Genomic DNA, 15,801 nt, shown 5'->3' with positions numbered 1-15,801 from the left:
CCTTAAAACCTATCTTTTTAGCCAAACATTTGCCCATCTAATATGGTCTTTTGCTGCTTAGTGTCAAAGTTAGCTTTACAGCAATCCTGTGAAGCACCTGGGGACATTTTATTACATTAAAGACACTACAGAAATACTATTCTTGTTCAACCAATCCTGTCCCTGCCACTATAACCTTCCTCCAATCCCATCCCTGTTACTGTAACGCTCAACCAATCCAGTCCGTCTGTAACCTTCACCCAAACCACTTTTATTACTTTCCAAAGATATACATTTGAGAAAATGCATGTGGCTAAATTGGGACGGGTTTAGTTGCATCAACAGTGAGGTATCATTGCTGTTTTACTTTACTAGTTAACACAGTGAACCTTCATTGAAATAGTATTGGATAGACACAAACAAATCTTATCTCCAGGTTCCTTTAGAACAAACAAGTAATGGACAGATTTTACAAGAAGCCTATTTCGACAGAAAGTTATAAACTGAATAACTTGTTAATGTTTTTAATGACTGTCCAGATCCTTTGTTCAGCTGCTGTAACTGAGTATGTTCCTGCACTCTGCACATGCTCTGCACTTTGATTTGAATACGTTTATCATTTATTTTCATGATATCATTGACCTCTATTCACTGATAGTGAGACTCCATCAATTAGTCGTCATTGCCGTTGTCAAAGGCAGGATATAAGACTGAGGACCCACAGGCACTGAGCACCACTCGGTCAGTTGCCTGTAGGATCTCCTGCAGCCGCTGGAGGGAGCCACTGAGTTGCTGCACTTTGGGGACGGAGAATAAATTGATCACGGGAATATGAAGTTTACCATCAATTCTGCAAACTTTCAGTCTCTCATTATTTTTTGACTTAAAACGGGTTTCTGCAGGTTTGCCATCCTCAGTTTGCACAGATTTATTTTCATTCTGGCTGCAATTCTCAGCTTCCTGCCCCTTTTCATCACAATGACTGTTGATCAGATGCCTTCTGACACATTCTGCTGCGTAGATCACTTCATTAAGTACAATATCCTGTAAGATTTTCTTATCTTTCAGGCTTGGGTAAACAACTTCATATACCTTGGAAACAAAGGAAGGAAATTTATAAATGGGCACAGAATCTATAGCAGAATTATGCACAGTGTATTTCTATAAAGGCAGTTCTCAGGATCATTAATCTGAGGTTAAGGAAATTACTGTTTCTTCTGAACAGTTGGATTAATGAAGGATTTCGGAAACAGACCATAAATGAACAGTGGGAACAGTGTGTTGACTCTTCATTCATCTGAACCTCCCTGTTCTGGAATCCAGGTTGTTCTTGCTCGGGACTGATTAACTGAGCAAAGATAAACAGAATCACACAGTGCAGAAGAGGCCCTTCGGCCCATCGAGTCTGCACTGACACGTGAGAAACACCTGACCTACCTACCTAATCCCATTTATCAGCACTTGGCCCAGAGCCTTGAATGTTATGACTTGCCAAGTGCTCATCCAGGTATTTTTTAAAGGATGTGAGGCAACCCTCAAGGGATTGATTCATGTGGAATTGATGGCAGTTTGGGCGAGTAAGGGAGTCTTAATCTCTTTAGTAAAAATCTAATTTTGTTTGTAATTAACATTTAACTGAAATTTACTGTTTAAATTCCAGATTTCCCAGCCTGAAGCAGGGTTTTCGGGCTCCACTGGAAGAACAACTGAAGTTAGTTAATTACAGAAGCAGCTTGAACCAATTTTTCCATAATTGGGGTCAGCCAAGTCCTAAATTTCAAAAGGATATAATTACAGGCCTCTCGGTGCAACTTAGCACTGGTGTGCGACTTTGAACAGAGTGCTGGGAGTTGGGTGATTAAGGGAGTTAGGGTGTGCGACTTTGAACAGAGTGCTGGGAGTTGGGTGATTAAGGGAGTTAGGTGAGGAGGGAAAGGATGTTCTCCTTTGCTTTTACCTTTTATAACTTTTTCACTCTAGGAATTGGTTCTTACTCACCTACAGGGAAGAAACGAGCTGTTTGGTGAGTATCTGGTAAGTGGTTAAGGTCTATTTTATTCCCGAGTTTTAAAATAGAATACAAACTGGTGGTAAGGGCTGAAGAGGAACTTGCAGTGGGAGAGGGAGGATTGTCCATGTAGGTACCTAAGACACGGGCAGGACAAGCAAAGAGGTTCAGCATAGTCATTATGAAGACTGGCTATTGGTAGATTCTTGATTAACAAGTGGGTAAAATGTTATCGGGGTAGGCGGAAATGTGGAGGAGAGGTTACATTCAGATCAGCCAAGATCGGATCTTATTGAATGGTGGAGCAGGCTCGAAGGGCCGAGTGGCCTACTCCTGCTCCTGATTCGTATGTTTGTATAGATATGTTCTAGATTATTACCTGAGCTACATGCAAATTGATATAGGGCAAATAAAATTAGAGAAATGAATGCTTGGCTGAAAGACTGGTGTGGGAGAAGTGGGTTCCAGTTTGTGGGATTTTCTTCCCTAAAGGACATTAGTGAATCAGATGGATTTTTACGACAATTGGCAATGGTTCCATGGTCATCGTCAGACTTTTAACTCCAGATTTTTTTTCATTGAATTCAAACTTGAACCCAGGTCCCCAAAGCATTACACTGGGTCTCTCGATTACCAGTCCAGTGACAATACCACTATGCCACTGCCTCCCCTAGGTAGCAGCAGTCATTATATGATTGAATTTTACATTCAGTTTGAGGGAGAGAACATGGGGTCCAAGACTAGTATTTTAAACTTAAATTAATTATCAGGGCCTATAAGCAAAGTTGGCTAAAGTGAACTAGCAAAGGAAGTTAAGGGATAGGTCAATAGAGATGCAGTAGGGATATTTCAGAGTACACAGAACAGATACATTCCTACGAAAACGAAAAATTCAAAGGGGTAGACCCGTCTGTGGTTAACTAAAAAAGTTAAAGGTAGTGTCAATCTTAAAGAAAAAGCATATAATTGTGCAAAGATGGATGGCAGGTCAGAAAACTGGATAGAATATAAAGAACAGCAAAGAATGACTAAAAGATTAATAAGTAGGGAAACATTTTGGTATGAAAGAAAGCTAGCTAGAAACATAAAAACAGATAGTAAAAGTTTCTACAGATATTTACATTTAAAAAAAGAGTTAACAAAATGAGTTGGTCCTATAGAAAGTGAGTTTGGGGAATTAATAATAGAAAATAAGGAGATGGCGGTTGCATTGAACAGGTATTTTGCATTGTCTTCATTATAGAGGATACAAGTAACATCTCTGCAATAGCTGTAAATCATGAAATGGAAGGGAGGGGGGAAACTCAGGAAAATTACAGTCGCTGAAAAAAAGATTTTTTGTTGAAGCTTTTCGTCTTGCTTTCATCAGGATAATTTGCAAGAAAATGCCAATGTCTGGGGAAACAACAAATTTATACTTTACGGGAAGAGAGTGCTGATTGGTTGGCAAGTGGACTCTGATTGGTAGAGGCATTGCCATGGGAAATGCACCAGTTGATGGTGACTGACAGTTAACTGCCAAGTGTTATTTGACATTTAAACCAGGCAACTTGACTCTGATTGGTCAAGACATTGCCCTGAGGAATGAGCCAGCGAATAGCTGTCACTTATTTTGTTTAGCTGAAACAGGCACAATGTGTGTACATGTTATTTCTGTCTGCAAAGAACAGGGCCCTGTGTATTAAAAAGCTTCCAGTACACGATAAAGTGAGACGTAGCCCCATGATTGAGCAAGCATTTATGCCAGATGAGACTGAACAGATTGGTAACAGAGTTACTAACTTACACCGTGTCCTACACTGTGCTTGGTCTGAGGTACGCAAATTTATTCATTTTTCGATTTGATCTGTTTATGCCGCTTCATTGCTTCAATAGACACTGCACCATATACAGTACCCATTTGAAACATGTCCACACCATGTACTCACATAAGCGGAAGAGGTTTAATAACGCAGTTACCGCTAACCACATAACAAATCTCTCTGACCATGTACTCTTAGAAAGCGATGGGTGTGTTCTTGCACATGGTTTCAATTTTGGGGTGTCTTCATCAAACAGGAAGAGGCATTTGCTAAGTTCGAACTCCTCTACTCCCAACTATACCGCCATAAACCAGTGTCCACTGAAAGCACTAAATTCTTGACAGTACATCTAGCTGCTCTAGTTCATGCATGTTCCGGGATTCCAAATGACATGCAATGCGAGTGTCTTACGGTGTTGCGAAGCCTTAATGCTAACTTGGATGTATCAGTAAACCTGACATTGGCATTTTCTTGTGAATTGTCCTGATCAGTGCAAAATGCAACGCTTTGACAGAAAATGTGTCCCTTTTCAGCAATGCTCAAGTTCTGTACTACCAAATGACTATTTAAAATTATAATCACCAGGGAAGTGGTACTTAGCAATTAGTTGGAGCTGCGGGCTGACAAGTCCCCCGGTCCTGATGGACTTCTTCCTAGAGTCTTAAAAGAAGTGGCTAGTGAGATAGTTGATGCATTGGTTTTAATGTTTCAAATTTCCCTAGATTCGAGGAAGGTTCCATTAGATTGAAAAATAGCGAATATAACTCCTTTATTCAAAAACGAAGGGAGACAGAAAGCAGGAAACTACAGGGCAGTTAGCTTAACATCTGTCATAGAGAAAATATTAGAAGTTATTATTAAAGATGTTACAGCAGGGCATTTAGAAAAATTCAAGGCCATCAGGCAGAGTCAACACGGTTTGTGAAAGGGAAATCATGTTTAACCAATTCACTGGAGTTCCTTGAAGAAGTAAGGTGTGCTGTGGATAAAGGGGAACTGGTGAATGTACTGTACTTAGATTTCCAGAAGGCATTTGATAAGGTGCCACATCAAAAGCTATTGGAGAAAATAAAAGTTCATGGTATAGGGGTAGCATATTGGATAGATGATTGGCTAGCCAACAGGAAACAGAATAGGCATAAATGGGTATTTTTCTGGTTGGCAAGTGGTGTGCCACAGGGATCAGTGCTAGGGCCTTTTTCAAACTTATATAAATGACTTGGATGAAGGGACCAAAGGGATGCTTGCTAAATTTGCTGATGACACAAAGGTAGGAAGGTAAATTGTGAAGAGGATATAAGGAGGTTACAAACAGGTATAGAAGCATTAAGTGAATGGGCAAAGATCTGCTAAATGTAGTATAATGTCAGAAAATGTGAAATTGTCCATTTTAGCAGGAAGAATATAAAAGAAGCATATTATCTAAATGGTGAGAAATTGCAGAGCTCTGAGGTTCAGAGGGATCTGGATGTCCTAGTGCATTGAATCACAAAAGGCTAGTATGCAGGCACAGCAAGTAATCTGGAAAGCTGACAGAATGTTATAATTTATTGTGAAGGGAATTGATTACAAAATGAGGGAGGTTATGCTTCAGTTCCACAGGACACTGGTGAGATCACATCTGGAGACTGTGTACAGTATTGGTCTCCTTATTTAAGGAAGCATGTAAATGTGTTAGAAGCAGTTCGGACAAGGTTTACTAGACTAATACCTGGAATGGGTGGGTTCTCTTCAAAGGAAAGATTGGACAGGGATGGCTTGTATCCGCTGGAGTTTAGAAGAGTAAAAAATGACTTGATGGAAACATATAAGATGATGAGAGGTCTTGACAAGGTGGATGTGGAGAGGATGTTTCCTCTTGTGGGAGATTCTAGAACTAGGGATCACTGTAAAAATAAGGGGTTGCCCATTTAAGGCACAGATGAGGCAACATTTTTTCTCTCAGAGGGTCAGGAGTATTTGGAACTCTTCCTCACAAGGTGGTTGAAGCAGAGTCTGTGAATATTTTTAGGGTAGAGGTAGGTGGATTCTTGGCAAACAAGGGGGTGAAAGGGGGTGGGCAGGAATGTGGAATTGAGGCTGCAATCTGATCAGCCATGATCGTATTGAATGGCGGAGCAGGTTCGAGGGGACGAATGGCCTGCTCCTGCTCCTAATTCATATACAATTGATTAATGGGGATTGAGTATCACAGAATCACACAGTGCAGAAGAGGCCCTTCAGCCCATCGAGTCTGCACCGACACGTGAGAAGCACCTGACCTACCTACTTAATCCCATTTACCAGCACTTGGCCCATAGCCTTGAATGTTATGACGTGCCAAGTGCTCATCGAGGTACTTTTTAAAGGGTGTGAGGCAACCCGCCTCCACCACCCTCCCAGGCAGTACATTCCAAATTGTCACCACCCTCTGGGTAAAAGAGTTTTTCCTCACATCCCCCTTAAACTTCCTGCCCCTCACCTTGAACTTATGTCCCCTTGTGACTGACCCTTCAAGTAAGGGGAACAGCTGCTCCCTATCCACCATGTCCATGCCTCTCATAATCTTGTACACCCCGATCAGATTGCCCCTCAGTCTTCTCTGTTCCGATGAAAACAACCCAAGTCTATCTAACCTCTCTTCATAACTTAAATGTTTCATCTCAGGCAACATCCTGGTGAATCCCATCTGCACCCACTCCAGTGCAATCACATCCTTCCTATAATGTGGCGACCAGAACTGCACACAGTACTCCAGCTGTGGCCTCACCAATGTTCTATACAACTTCAACACAATCTCCCTACTTTTGTAATCTATGCCTCGATTGATAAAGGCAAGTGTCCCATATGCCTTTTTCACCACCCCATTAACATGCCCCTCTGCCTTCAGAGACCTATGGACACACACGCCAAGGTCCCTTTGTTTCTCAGAACTTCCTAGTGTCATGCCGTTCATTGAATATTTCCTTGTCAAATTACTCCTTCCAAAGTGTATCACCTCACACTTTTCAGGGTTAAATTCCATCTGCCACTTATCTGCCCATTTGACCATCCCGTCTATATCTTCCTGTAGCCTAAGACACTCAACCTCACTGTTAACCACCCGGCCAATCTTTGTGTCATCTGCAAACTTTAATCCTACCCCCCGCATAGTCATCTATGTTGTTTATATAAATGACGAATAATAGGGGACCCAGCACAGATCCCTGTGGTACGCCACTGGACACTGGCTTCCAGTCACAGGTGATTGCCTTGTTAATCAATTCGACATTAATCAATGAACCAGCATCATGTTATAAATAAAAATTCTATACAACAAATGATCTGTACACTGTCTGAAAGCAACTTTACATTAGGTAGAAAATTTGGAGACTGATTTCTCAATAATTTGATTTTTTTTAATGAGAACACTCACCAATTTATATACTGTCTCTGAATTTTTAGCCTCCCTGTGAGTTGTTTTTGAAAACTCTCTCAGAAATATCGATATTTGTGTGCAGAATCCAAATTGCTCAGTTCCTGGGAGCCCTTTTCCTACACCAGTGAATTCCACTCTGTAACCATATTTACTTCCTATCTTCAAAGACCTGAAAGTGAAACAAAGTTTCAATTATACCGTGTAACAAAAGATCTCATTTCGGTTCAGAGTTTAATTTCCAACATTATAATAATTAATTTTTATGATTATTAACCATAATCTTTGTAATGCACAAAATGCATGGGCGGGGAACATTCAGATCATACGCTGCTGTAAATCCTGTATTCCCTGCTCACTGTCACCTCCCACATGCACCCACTCCACCTCCGCTCTCCCCCATCACCACTGCACCTCTCACACCCACTGCTCACCAGCCCCCACTGCCCCCCAACACCAACTGCCCCCACACGGCCATTTACCCCCATGATCACTGCCTCCAGACACCCACTGCCCCCACAACCTCATCCCCAAACACCCTACACTCCAGCTGCACCCCCCCACCACTCATTGCCAACAGGCCTACCCACCAGCTCCCACACACCTGCATCCCCCCACACACCCAATGCCCACCCCCAGGCCACATTTTACTACAATAACAGAGACTTGAAAAAAGACGCAAGAGGGGAGAGACCAATGAGGATTGAAGAGGCCCAAGAGGGGCAAGACCAGTGACACTTGGAAAGAGGCGCTCGAGGGGAGAGAACAGCGAGACTTGAGGAGGTGTGAGAGAGGAGAGGCCAGTAAGACTTAGAAAGAGATACGAGAGGGGACAGGCTGCGAGAGTTGAAAAGAGGCTGGGTCAAGATTGTGGACCAACCATATTCTGAAAAGAAATTCAAAGACTGAAGTCACAGGGAAACATAAAATGATCGGTTGTTTGTCTTTCAAAACTCATGTAACTTATTAGTAATGGTAAGTTTTTATGAATAAAGTTTTCTAACAATAGTAAAGCTTATTGGGAGTAGTAGGGTTTATTAATAATAAATTAATTAACACAATAAAGATGGCAAGGCAGGCGATGTTTTGCAACTGCAGGATGTGGGATTCCTGAACACTAGTGTGATACAGGCCAAACACATCTGTAAACATAGAAACTAGGAGCAGGAGAAGGCCATTCGGCCCTTTGATCCTGCTCTGCCATTCAATATGATCATGGCTGATCCTCTATCTCCAGGCCATTTTCCCGCTTTCTTTCCATACTCCTTGATGCCCCTAATATCCAAAAAAGTATCAATTTATTTCTTGAATATACTCAGTGACCCGGCCTCCACAGCCTCTGTGGTAGAGAATTCCACAGGTTGACCACACTCTGAGTGAACAAATGTTTCCTCATCTCAGTCATAAATTAACTGCCCTGTATTCTGAGATTGTGGCCCCTGGTTCTAGACTCCCCAACCAGGGGAAACATCCTCCCTGCATCCAGTCTGTCCGGCCCTGTTAAAATTTTATACATTTCAATCAGATCCCCTCTCATTCTTCTAAACTCTAGTGAATACCGGCCCAGTCGAACCAATCTCTCCTCATACGACAGTCCTACCATCCCCGGCATCAGCCTAGTGAACCTTCGTTGCACTCCCTCTATGGCAAGTATATCCTTTCTTAGGTAGGGAGACCAAAACTGCACGCAATACTCCAGGTGTGGTCTCACCAAGACCCTGTATAACTGCAGTAAGACATCCCTACTTCTGAACTCAAATCCTCTTGCAATGAAGGCCAACATGCCATTTGCCTTCCTAATTGCTTGCTGCACCTGCCTGTTTACTTTCATTGACTGGTGTACAAGGACACCCAGATCCCTTTGTACATCCACATTTCCCAATATATCACCATTTAAATAATACTCTGCCTTTCTCTTTTTCACACTGAGGCATATAATTTCTCACTTATCCAAGTCATACTGCATCTGCCATGTGTTTGCCCACACACACAACTCACAACCCCGCCCAGTTTTCTGTCACCAGCAGATTTGGAAATATTGCATTTGTTTCACTCATCCAAGTCATTTATATATATCATGAATAGCTGGGGCCCAAGCACTGATCCCTGTGGTACACCACTAGTCACCGCCTGCCACCCGGAAAAAGACCCATTTATTCCCACTCTGTTTCCAGTCTGTCAACCAATTCTCAATCCATGCCAGTATATTACCCCCAATCCCATGTGCTTTAATTTTGCCCACTAGCCTCTTATGTGGGACCTTATCAAAAGCCTTCTTGAAATCCAAATACACCACATCCACTGGTTCTCCCTTATCTATTCTACTAGTTACATCCTCAAAAAACTCCAGTAGATTAGTTAAGCATGATTTCCTTTTCCTAAATGAATGCTGGCTTTGTCTAGTTCCGTTAATGCTTTCCAAGTGTTCTGTTACTATGTATTTTATAATAGACTCTCGCATTTTCCCCACTATTGTTGTTAGGTTAACTGGTCTGTAATTCTCTGTTTTTTCTCTCCCCCCTTTTTTAAATAGTGAGGTTACATTTGCCACCCTCCAATCTGTAGGAACTTCTCCAGAGTTCATAGAATTTTGGAAGATGACCACCAATGCATCCAATATTTCCAGGGCCACTTCCTGTAGTGAGTGTCAGCGGCTTGTGGAGCTTTAGCTCAGAGTTATTGAGCTGGAGGCCGAGCTGCAGACACAGCGATGCATCAGGGGGACAGAAAGTTACCTGGACACTTTGTTCCAGAAGACAGTCACAGCCCTTAGGATAGAGTCTTCTGATTTGGTCAGGAACAATGACTGAAAATGAGGCAGGTATGGGGACCCAGAAGTTAGAAGTCGAAGAGCCTCAGCACTTGTAATTGTCCAACAGGTTCAAGCTTCTTATAGTCGGTATGGATGAAAGCGAGAACTTCAGGGTGGATGAGCAAACTGACATGGCACCATGGTACAGGAAGTCATTCAAGAGAGCGAAGTTAATAGGAATGTAGTGGTGGTTGGGGACAGTATAGTCAGAGGGATAGACACAGTTCTCTGCAGCCGAGGTTGGTTGGAGAGGAACGTGCAGTGGGAGGGTGAGAATCCCGTTGTCATGGTCCATGTGGGTACCAATGACTTAGGTAGGACGAGGAAAGAGGTTCTGTCTAGGGATAATGAGCAGCTAAGGGCTAAATTAAGAAGCAGAACCTTAAAGGCAATACTCTTTGGATTATTACCTGAGTCACAAGGAATTGCCATAGGGTAAATAAGAGTAAAGAGACAAATATGTGGCTCAAAGACTGGTGTGGGAAAAATGGGTTTCGATTCATGGGGCAATGGCACCAGTACTGGGCAGTTGTACCTCTGGGACTGTCTTCACCTGAACCATGCTGGGACCAGCATTCTGGCGAGTTGCACAATTAGGGTGGTAGATAGGGCTTTACACTAAATGGTGGGGGAGAAGGAATCTTGTAAGAGGAGATGTAGTAAATCAAAAGGAAAACAAAAACAGGTAAATGAGCAAGGTAGCGGTTCGGGTAAAAATAATCAGAGTGTGGCCAGAAGGGACAGAGAGTACAAGGATGCAACAGTAGATAAGGCCAGAGATTGCAAAAATGGTAAAAAAAGACAGATTTAAATTTTTAGAATTTTTAATTCTTCTATGGTCACAGGGGAAGTGCCAGAGGACTGGAGAACAGCTAATGTGGTTCTGCTATTTAAGAAGGGTTGAAGAGATAAGCCAGGGAACTACAGGCCAGTGAGTCTCACGTCAATGGTAGGGAAGCTATTGGAGAAAATTCTGAAGGAGAGAATCTAACTCCAGTTGGAGAGGCAAGGTTTGATCAGGGATAGTCAGCATGGCTTTGTCAGAGGGAGGTCATGCCTAACAAATTTGATTGAATGTTTTGAGGAGGTGACCAGGTGTGTAGATGAGGGTAGTGCAGTTGATGTAGTTTATATAGATTTCAGCAAATCCACAAGGTCCCACATGGGAGACTTATAAAGAAGGCAAAGGCACATGGGATACAGGGTAATTTGATAAGGTGGATTCAAAATTGGCTTAGTTGTAGGAGACAGAGGGCGATGACAGAAGGATGCTTTAGTGACTGGAAGCCAGTGTCCAGTAGTGTACCACAGGGATCTGTGCTGGGTCCCCTATTATTCATCATTTATATAAACAACATAGATGACGATGTGGGGGGAAGGATTAGTAAGTTTGTGGATGACACAGATTGGCCGGGTGGTTAATAGTGAGGTTGAGTGTCTTGGGCTACAGGAAGATATAGACAGGATGGTCAAATGGGAAGATAAGTGGCAGATGGAATTTAACCCTGAAAAGTGTGAGGTGATACACTTTGGAAGGAGTAATTTGACAAGGAAGTATTCAATGAACGGCATAACACTAGGAAGTTCTGAGGAACAAAGGGACCTTGGCGTGTGTGTCCATAGATCTCTGAAGGTGGAGGGGCATGTTAGTGGGGTGGTGAAAAAGGCATATGGGACACTTGCCTTTATCAATTGAGGCATAAATTACAAAAGTAGGGAGGTCATGTTGGAGTTGTATAGAACATTGGTGAGGCCACAGCTGGAGTACTGTGTGCAGTTCTGGTCACCACATTATAGGAAGGATGTGATTGCACTGGAGGGGATGCAGAGGAGATTCACCAGGATGTTGCCTGGGATGAAATGTTTAAGTTATGAAGAGAGGTTGGATTGACTTGGGTTGTTTTCGTTGGAGCAGAGAAGACTGAGGGGTGACCTGATCGAGGTGTACAAGATTATGAGGGGCATGGCAGGGTGGATAGGGAGCAGCTGTTCCCCTTAGTTGAAGGGTCAGTCACGAGGGGGCATAAGTTCAAGGTGAGGGGCAGGAGGTTTAGGGGGGAATGTGAGGAAAAACCTTTTAACCCAGAGGGTGGTGACGGTCTGGAATGCACTGCCTGGGAGGGTGGTGGAGGCGGGTTGCCTCACATCCTTTAAAAAGTACCTGGATGAGTACTTGGCATGTCATAACATTCAAGGCTACGGGCCAAGTGCTGGTAAATGGGATTAGGTAGGTAGGTCAGGTGTTTCTCATGTGTCGGCACAGACTCAATGGGCCGAAGGGCCTCTTCTGCACTGTGTGATTCTGTGATTCTGTAAAGCCTTTGTATTGGAATGTGTGTAGCATTTGTAACAAATTGGATGAATTATTGGCACAGTTTGAAATAAATATGTATGACTTGATAGCTATGACAGAGACATGGTTGCAGGGTTACCAAGGCTAGGACCTGCATATTGAAGGGTATTTGACATTTTAAAGATAGGAAGCTAGGAAAAGGTGTGGGGGGGTAGCTCTGTTAATTAAGAATGTCATTAATATAGTAGTGACAGATGACCTTGGCTTGCAAGACCAAGGTGTAGAATCAGTTTGGGGAGGTGATCGTGTAATGGTATTGTCTCTGGACTAATAATCCAGAGACCCAGGGTAATGCCCTGGGGACCCTGATTCAAATCCCGCCACAGCAGATGGTGGAATTTGAATTCAATAAAATCTGTAATTAAAAGTCTGATGATGACCATGAAACCATTGTTGATTGTTGTAAAAACCCATGTGGTTCACTAATGTCCTTTAGGGAAGGAAATCTGTTATCCTTATCTGGTTGGCCTACATATGACTCCAGACCCACAGCAATGTGCTTGACTCTTATATGCCCTCTGAAATGGCCTAGCAAGCCACTCAGTTGTACCAAACTGCTACAAAGTCACAAAAAAGGAATGAAACCGGACGGGCCACCCAGCATTGACCTAAGCACCGAAAACAACAATGGCAAACTCAGCCCTGTCGACCCTGCAAAGTCCTCCTTAATAACATCTAGGGGCCAGTGCCAAAATTGGGAGAGCTGTCTCACAGACTAGTCAAGCAACAGCTTGACATAGTCATCCTCACGGAATCATACCTTATACATAATGTCCCAGACACTACCATCACCATCCCTGGGTATGTCCTGTCCCACCGGCAGGACAGACCCAGCAGAGCTGGCAGCACAGTGGTATACAGTCGGGAGGGAGTTGCCCTGGGAGTCCTCAACTTCGACTCCGGACCCCATGAAGCCTCATGGCATCAGGTCAAACATGGGGAAGGAAACCTCCTGCTGATTACCACGTAGCGCCCTCCCTCAGTTGGTGAATCAGTGCTCCTCCATGTTGAACATCACTTGGAGGAAGCACTGAGGGTAGCAAAGGCGCAGAGTGTACTCTGGGTGGGGGACTTCAATGTCCATCACCAAGAGTGGCTCGGTAGCACCACTACTAACCGAGTTGGCCGAGTTCTAAAGGACAAAGCTGCTAGATTGGGTCTACAGCAAGTGGTGAAGGAACCATCTGTTTATGACAGTATTGGTAGGAGCTCCTGACCTCATTACAGCCTTGTTGCAAACTTGGACCCAAAGAGCTGAACTCCCGAGATGAGGTGAGAGTGACTGCCCTTTAAATCAAGGCTGCATTTGACCGAGAGTGGCATCAAGGAGCCCTAGCAAAACTGGAATCAATGAGAATCAGGGGGGAAACTCGCCGCTGGTTGGAGTCATACCTAGCACAAAGTAAGGAGGCTGTGGTTGTTGGAGGTCAGTCATCTCAGCTCCAGGACATCACTGCAGGAGTTCCTCAGGGTAGTGTCCTCACCCCAACCATCATCAGCTGCTTCATCAATGACTTTCCTTCCATCATAAGGTCAGAAGTGGGGATGTTTACTGATGATTGCACAATGTTCAGCACCATTCGCGGCACCTCAGATACTGAAGCAGTCCATGTCCAAATGCAGCATGACCTGGACAATATCCAGGCTTGGGCTGACAAGTGGCAAGTAACATTTGCGCCAAGCAAGTGTCAGGCAATGACCATCTCCAACAAGAGAGGATTCAACCATCACTCCTTGACGTTCAATGGCATTACCATCACTGAATCCCCCTCGATCAACATCCTGGGGGCTACCATTGACCAGAAACTGAACTGGACTAGCCATATAAATACTGTGGCTACATGAGCAGGTAAAAGGCTAGAAATCGTGCGACAAGTAACTCACCTCCTGACTCCCCAAAGCCTGTCCACCTTCTACAAGGCACAAGTCAGGAGTTTGATGGAATTCTCCCCACTTGCCTGGATGAGTGCAGCTCCCACAACACTCAAGAAGCTTGACATCATCCAGGACAAAGCAGCCCACTTGACTGGCACCACATCCACAAACATTCACTCCCTCCACCACCGACGCACAGTAGCAGCAGTGTGTACCATCTACAAGATGCACTGCAGAAATTCACCAAGGCTTCTTCAACAGCACCTTCCAAACCCAGGACCACTACCATCTAGAAGGATAAGGGCAGCAGATAGACGGGAACACCACCAGCTGGAAGGTCCCCTCCAAGTCACTCACCATCCTGACTTGGAAATATATCGCTGTTCCTTCACTGTCGCTTGGTCAAAATCCTGGAACTCCCTTCCTAACAGCACTGTGGGTGTACCTACACCACATGGACTGCAGCGGTTCAAGAAGGCAGCTCACTACCACCTTCTCAAGGGCAACTAGGGATGGGCAATAAATGCTGGCCCAGCCAGCGAAGCCCACATCCTGTGAATGAATTAAAAAAAGAAATAATAAAGTCATTTGTGGGAGTAGTTCATAGACCCTCTAACAGTCCCTCTACATGGTGGAATAGATTATACAGGAATAAATAAATGGGGCATATAAGAAAGGTACCACAATAACCATGGGTGACTTTAATCTACATTTAGGCTGGGTGAATCAGATTGGCAAAGGTAGCCTGGAAAATGAGTTCATAGAGTGTATTTGGGACAATTTCTTAGAGAAATAGGTTCAGTGAGCAGGCTTTTCTGGACCTGGTAATGAGCAATGAGACAGGGTTAATCAATAAAAGCAAAATATTGCACATGCTGGAAATCTGATACCAAAGCAGAAACTGTTGAAAAACTCCACAAGCCTGGCAGCATCTGAATCTTCGAAGGAGAGTCACCTTGCACTTGAAACATGAACTCTGTTTCTCTATCCACAAATGCTGCAGACTCACTGCGCCCATAGCCAAGCCGTTCCAGTACAGCTGCAACACTGGCATCTGCCTGGCTTTGTGGCAAATTGCCCAAATATGTCTTGTACACAGAAAACAGGGTAAATTCAACTCAGCCAATTACTGTCCCATCAGTCTACTCTCCATCATCAGTAAAGTCATGGAAAGGGTCACTAACAGTGCTATCAAGCGGCACTTGCTTAGCAATAACTTGCTTACTGATGCCCGGTTTGGGTTCCACCAGGGCCACTCAGCTCCTGACATTCATTACAGCCTTGGTTCAAACATGGACAAAACAGCAAACTCCCAAGGTGAGGTGAGAGTGACTGCCCTTGACATCAAGGCAGCATTTGACAGAGTGTGGCATCAAGGAGCCCTAGCAAAACTGGAGTCAATGGGAGTCAGGGGGAAAACTCTCTGCTGGTTGGAGCCATACCTAGCACAAAGGAAGATGGTTGTGGTTGTTGGAGGTCAGTCCTCTCAGCTCCAGGGCATCGCTGCAGGAGTTCCTTAGGGTAGTGGCCTCAGCCCAACCATCTTCAGCTTCTTCATCAATGACCTTCCTTCCATCA

At 43.9% G+C, this 15,801-nt stretch overlaps 1 protein-coding gene across 1 annotated transcript in view; it reads right to left on the bottom strand.

Moving 5' to 3' along the window:
* Window positions 1-319: 319 nt before the first annotated feature.
* The window catches only part of henmt1 (HEN methyltransferase 1), a 104,830-nt gene continuing 89,348 nt past the window's right edge, over window positions 320-15,801 (bottom strand). The window contains exons 6-7 of the mRNA XM_078560632.1: window positions 7,184-7,355; window positions 320-1,071 (exon numbers count right to left, since the gene is read on the bottom strand). Coding sequence (XP_078416758.1) covers window positions 652-1,071; window positions 7,184-7,355 — 592 coding nt within the window. The 3' untranslated portion in view covers window positions 320-651. The remainder of the gene's footprint in view (window positions 1,072-7,183; window positions 7,356-15,801) is intronic.

Source organism: Cetorhinus maximus, chromosome 17 (genome assembly GCF_964194155.1).
Source record: "Cetorhinus maximus chromosome 17, sCetMax3.hap1.1, whole genome shotgun sequence".
Classification (NCBI taxonomy): domain Eukaryota; kingdom Metazoa; phylum Chordata; class Chondrichthyes; order Lamniformes; family Cetorhinidae; genus Cetorhinus; species Cetorhinus maximus.
Note: the sequence above shows the minus strand (reverse complement) of the source record. Positions and strands in the feature narration are given on the sequence as shown.